The 6,058-nt window shown below is 38.3% G+C and overlaps 1 protein-coding gene across 1 annotated transcript in view; it reads left to right on the top strand.

Moving 5' to 3' along the window:
• The window catches only part of pcxb (pyruvate carboxylase b), a 161,376-nt gene that overhangs the window by 122,027 nt on the left and 33,291 nt on the right, over positions 1 to 6,058 (top strand). The window contains exons 11-12 of the mRNA XM_056759046.1: positions 4,526 to 4,670; positions 4,768 to 4,857. Coding sequence (XP_056615024.1) covers positions 4,526 to 4,670; positions 4,768 to 4,857 — 235 coding nt within the window. The remainder of the gene's footprint in view (positions 1 to 4,525; positions 4,671 to 4,767; positions 4,858 to 6,058) is intronic.

The raw sequence follows: 6,058 nt of genomic DNA, 5'->3' as shown, positions 1-6,058 counted from the left end.
ATTTCACTATATCTGTTGGCTGGTTTATTTCCATAATAATATCTGGAATGGTGGCCACATTCCAGCAAACACTAACCATAATACATAATACACACACATTTAGACACACAACCCTCCCACATCAACAACACATTAATACAGACTTCTAAATATTCAGCATATATGCTTGAACAAATGCATTGCCCCTGTATTCATATACAAAAAATGTTCAAGGGCGTGAATGTGTGTGTGCATTTGTCTCGGTTGCAGAGGTTGTTCCCGGCATAGTTTATTAGGAATGAAGACTATTTAGATGTGACAGACCTCATTTATTCATCTGATTAGAGTCCCCAGTGGTGTGTAGCATCATTCATAACCAACACAATTCCAAAGGCTTTTCCTTTGTGATGGACCAATATATCGGCTTTGCAGTTTAAAACTGTGCCTAGCAGTAAAAATTCGCACATGCATAGCAGTTGTAATTTGTGTCTGTTTAGCTGTACGAAACTGTCTGGATGTCGGGTTTAAACACAAGGTAACTCTCTTGTGCCAACTTGAATTATACAGAAAGCAATTTTTTTTAATTGGATGAATGAATTTGGCTGGAGCTTGATAATGTAATTATGTCAATCACAAAAATGTGATATTACTAGACTATTTGCGTTAGGTGACATGCAGGAGACATCAAGTTCAGCTCACAACCACACCTTTATTTCCTGTCATGTATTAAATATAAACTTCATCAATTATGTAGTCGAAGGAGGGGAATTTGGAGCTCAAGGCAAGCTCTACATCATAGCCAACAGGCCAAGTTTGTTTACATTTATCCTTCTCAAAGATCATGTAAAAAGTTTGACCTTACACTGGTTTCCAATATTTTCAATTTCATGTATGTTTCAGTTGTATCCTGCATTGTCTAACAATAGGGAATAGCTCAAAGCAGTGCTAGCAGTGTTAGCAGTGCAAATGTCAAGGGTTTGATTCACTGGGAACACATGTACTGATAAAATATGTATACCTTGAGGTCGCTTTGGATAAATGTGTATCTAAGATTTAGAACTCTAGATATCGAAGTTGAAAGATCTATTGGTTTACCTTATCCTCCTCCCCCACTCCAGGCATGTGTGATTGTCTGTGTGAGAGAGCAATGTGTGCACATACTCCTCTATATTTAGTCCCATTATCACACACTTAGTCATAAATGATACTCACACAATTGCCACAACACATACACACAAAAAAGAATGACAATTAATCACATAAGCATCACACTTACAGTCAAACTCTCTCTTTTTCTCTTATACAAACTCAACTAGACTCAGCCAATGCGTTCAGCACCATGGACAGTGCTCTCAGAATATATTTATGTAAATACAGCGTTTTCTGTGCAGTGAAAGTTTGTGACGGACGCCTTGACAGAAATGCTGCTTTCTGTTTACTATGTCTCCTAACACGCTTCAGCAATTTGTCGGAAAGAAAGAGAAAGACACAGATGGGTGTAGGACAAGATGGACTACTTGACAGGTCTTTATTTATGCACTAATGGCTTCATGCATTTAAGAAGAATAAGAAATAGTGTGTGTGTGTGTGTGGGTGTGCGTGTGCACACTCGTGTCTACTCCAAGAGATGTCAATTACAGTGACAGGGCCACACTTACATTTGTTTGCTAGACAGACACATAAAAGCCCTAAACTGTCTCAGGCTTTTATTTTGCATGGATTTGTGTGCGTTTGTGGTAATTTGTTATTTTTCCCCAGAATAAAGATATTGAGGCAAGTCACTCACCTCCAGCAAGAACATTTTGTCACAAAGCTGTTAAGTTTAGAGTACTTTAAAGTACTTAACAACAGTCAGTTTATCTAACATCAGAGCAAGTGTAACGTGTTTGTGTGTTAAGGAGAGAGAGGGGTTAGATCTCTATTTCATGATATTCAGTTTCTTTTTCTCTAGGATATCAGGGTAAATTTGGCATCGGTTCCAGAACACATTATGGATGAGAATTTGGAAATAGACTTAGAATGTATATTAGATCCGTACTTCCTTATTCTCAGGAGTCTTAAGTCTGAGACATTAAGTTTTTTTTTTCTTGTTAGCCAATTCTGCAATTAAATACTGTGACTGTCCTTCCAAAACCTCCAAATCTACTCATTTTACTTTTTAAATGATCAGTTGATGAAAGTTGACAAACACTTTTTAATACATTTTATTGTTTAGATATTTTGCAAAACCCATTGACAAACTTAAATTATAATATAAAATATGGAGATACAAGGTTTCAGAAGGATAGCAGCTAAATGAATTTGCAAATAATTATTCACGTTGATTTCAATCTAATCAATAGATTTGAATTACACAGTACAATAATTGAGTTGGAACAGTCAACGCGGATTAAATAAAATTATAATGAAAGCAAATCAAAATAAATCAAGGATCAGAAATGATGAAGGCTGAAAAAACGAGGAACGAGATTTCTTTCAATTGAAAAAAAACGATGGCACATTTGCAGAGGAAACGGTTTAAGGGGAGTGGAGAGTGAAGTTCACTGTAAAGTCAGACCTGTTAAATGAAGCCCATGAAGCAAATGCAAAGACTGAATTTGACCCTGCAGGGCTCCACAGGAGTGACAGTCAAACCAAATTACAGCAACAATGATACTGCAAAAGAAGACGCACACGTGAGGATCCAGCGCTGCTCATATTCAAGGTTCCTCTCTCATTCAGAACCGCTCATCTCGCCTCATCCCGCTGCTCTTCTTATAACCGTTCATCATTCGTCACATCTGATCCAAGCAGGAGAAGAAAGGGAGGGAAAATTGCATTAAATCCTCCATTAACTCCTCAGCTTCCTTTGGGGTCCTCTAGAGAAATCCCCTATTTTCTCTCGAGTTTTTCTGGGTAATTGAGTTTTGATCCCTTTCTAGAACACACTGTGTGACGTATGTGAGACATCCCTCTGTGTGTGCGTGTGTGTTATGGCACATAACAATATTTGCAACCGTTGTCAGTTAGACGTCATGTTCGATTCTGGAAGAGATTTAGCGAGATCTGACACCTCTGTTATTTCACGACATCTTTTTTAGTCTCACTTTGACACGCAACGTTTTCTGGCACTCTTGAAGTGGTTTTACCCTGCCTTTGTGTGTCTGTCACAAAACACACAGATCCCGTCTGGATTTTAAGCTCTTTCTTTGCTGTCTCTCTTTGTCATATAAACGTGCGGAAGCACACACCCCGGTCTCACAACCCAGAGCATATACTGAAGCACTGTCTGTTGGAGCGTCGAACGGTGTGTGCGGTTGTTTTGATAGCTGTAATCTCGGGGCCCATTCCAGTGCAGGAGTTCCGTTATGGTCTGAACTGCAGCTGTCTGCAATGCAAATGCATTTATAGCAGCCATCAGGAAATAAATGAGAGTGCTCTGAGAGCACACATTACAATACAAAACTTCCCACAGTCTGTGAGAGCACTGGCACAGAATACTGCGCTGTCAATGAAATGGACGTTATTGGCCCCCGGTCCAAATTAAGTTTCGCGGTTCGCTTTTAAATGTGTATTGGTAATGTACTGAAATGTATTCTAGTTCTTTGTCTGTAGGTTGTTAACAAACTTTATGTCTATGAAGCATATGCATGCATATTACTTTCCCCAACATCAAGATTTAGAAAGTGAAAGTTCATCATGGCAAATATAAATGTGAAATTCTGGCATAATTTACTCACTCTCTTGTCATTTCAAACATGCATGACTTTCTTCTTCAAAATGCAAAACAGGATATTTGAAGAATGTAGGTACAACAGCGGGACCCTTTCACTTGTATTTCATGGACACAAAACCATCGCAAGTCAGTGGGTACCGCTGTTACCCCTCCAGAAGAATGTCATACCATTTTGAAATGACAAGAGGATGAGTAAATGATGACAGAATTGTCATTTTTTGGGTGAACTATCACTTTAAATTATAATGTACAATGTGGATGTGCGTATTGTTACACAGTTTTTCAATTTTTTTAGTTTTTTTAGCTTTCTTGTTGTTCATTTACAGTGTAATGAGTGTGAACAATGATTGATTTGTTTTAAAAAAATCTCATGTAAAATAAACGTAACAATACATTTTATCATGTCAACCTGCAGCGTACGGTTCAGAACCCCCTCGTCCATTTATGTCTCAGAATCAGAGTTTTATGTAAAGTATTTGTTTGCTATTTGCAGTGTGTGATGGTGAACAAGAAAAGGAAATGTGTGTTAAGCATCCCTTAGTATCCCTAAGTTAAGTATAGCAATGGGATTTTTTGTAGCATTCAGTTCATATTTATTCATTTATTCAGTTCAGGTTATCAATTCAGCAACAAGTCATTTATAAATTCAATAAGATCACTTATTTGTTATTTCATGTTGGCTTGATAGAGCGTACTGTATGACACTATGACCTTGGTCGTGTTTTCAAAGCCCATGTGTCATGCTTTGACTCTCCATTGATTATCTAATGTTTTCTTTTTTGCTCTGTCTTTCTCTCTCTCTCTCTCTCTCTCTCTCTCTCTCTCTTTCAGACTAATATACCCTTTCTGCAGAATGTACTGAGTAATAGCCAGTTCCTGTATGGCACAGTGGACACACAGTTTATTGACGGGAATCAGGATCTGTTCATCCTCAAGCCTACACAGAACAGAGCTCAGAAACTTCTGCACTATCTGGGTCAGTGTGTGAGCATTCATCACTGTTTGCGCACCTGTTATGGCCGACTATGTGTGTGCGTACGTTGGTGTTTAAACATCTGCCGGTTTCTCCACAGGTCACATCATGGTAAATGGACCCATAACTCCAATTCCAGTCAAAGCCAAACCTTCATCTGTTGATCCAGTCGTTCCACCCGTTCCTCTGGGTACGTTATACATACAGAGACACACGGGTTCAGTGGAAGCTGCTGTAAAACTGTAGTTAAACTACAGTTAAGCTTTTCTTTAAAATGTTAAACTACACTGCTGTTCCAACAAAATATATATATTTGTCGGTCAGTGTGTAAACTGTCAGAAGATAAATATTTAGTATTTATTGAGCGGTTAGAGTCACTTTTATCTATTTAATGATGATGATCTTAATAGATGTGAGGGATTCACATGAACCAATACATTTCGGCAGACTGAAAGCAGTAAAACTGCAAAACACTTACTATTTCTGTATCTCCTCTAAGTTGAACACTTGGTACTGTGAACCGTACCATAAACTACAAAAAAAGATGTAAAATATCTTGCTGGAATTTCAGCCCAGGGACCCAAAAGAAACAGTTTACATGAACTGTCAACAAAGGAACTGGTACACTATAATAAATTTGACTTCCCGACACTACCCTTACAGTATGAAAACTGTTTCAAAGAGCATGTTGTTATTGCCCCAGTTCGTGTGCATGTGCAATGCAGTATTTCATTAAAACAGCAATCTAGCATTTTGTCACAACAAGTACACTATAATATTTTATCCAGCTGAACAGTCACGCTTTAGATAAATGTTGTTAAGTTAGCATCATCACTATGTTAAGTTTGTTACATGCAACCATGCAAACACACATTTCTTATTGCTTACATTGTTTATGGACACATATGTTTGGGTGTTACAAAAAAGCACAAAATTCATTCCCCTGTGTACAGCTGCCCAAAATACTGGCAGTGCTCCTCCACAGCTCACTCTCTCTGTAAAGTGTGTGTGTGTGTGTGTGGATGTACGTGTGATAATGCAGCTTTAATCCTTCCCTTCTCTCGTTCTTTCTGCCAAATGAAAGAGGGATCCGGTCACATTAGAAATCTCATTACAGGGTTTTAGGTGTGTGTGAGCTGCATACTGCATTCCCTCAGTGTAGGTGTGTGTGTGTGTGTGTGTCATTCCTGTGGGATGGAGAGTGTGCATGCATATGTGTGGACAATTAATTATGCCAATTTTCTCCTATTCCCATCGGTTTATCTTTTTTTCTTTTTTGTGTGTGTGTGTTCAGGTTTTCAAAATGTTTCCCTGCCCTCAATATTGTAGACGGTAGTTATTACTGTATAGATTAGTAATTTGCAGACCACGGCATAAAAAACTCCTCCATA

The sequence above is a fragment of the Triplophysa dalaica genome, chromosome 1 (genome assembly GCF_015846415.1).
Source record: "Triplophysa dalaica isolate WHDGS20190420 chromosome 1, ASM1584641v1, whole genome shotgun sequence".
NCBI lineage: Eukaryota > Metazoa > Chordata > Actinopteri > Cypriniformes > Nemacheilidae > Triplophysa > Triplophysa dalaica.
Note: the sequence above shows the minus strand (reverse complement) of the source record. Positions and strands in the feature narration are given on the sequence as shown.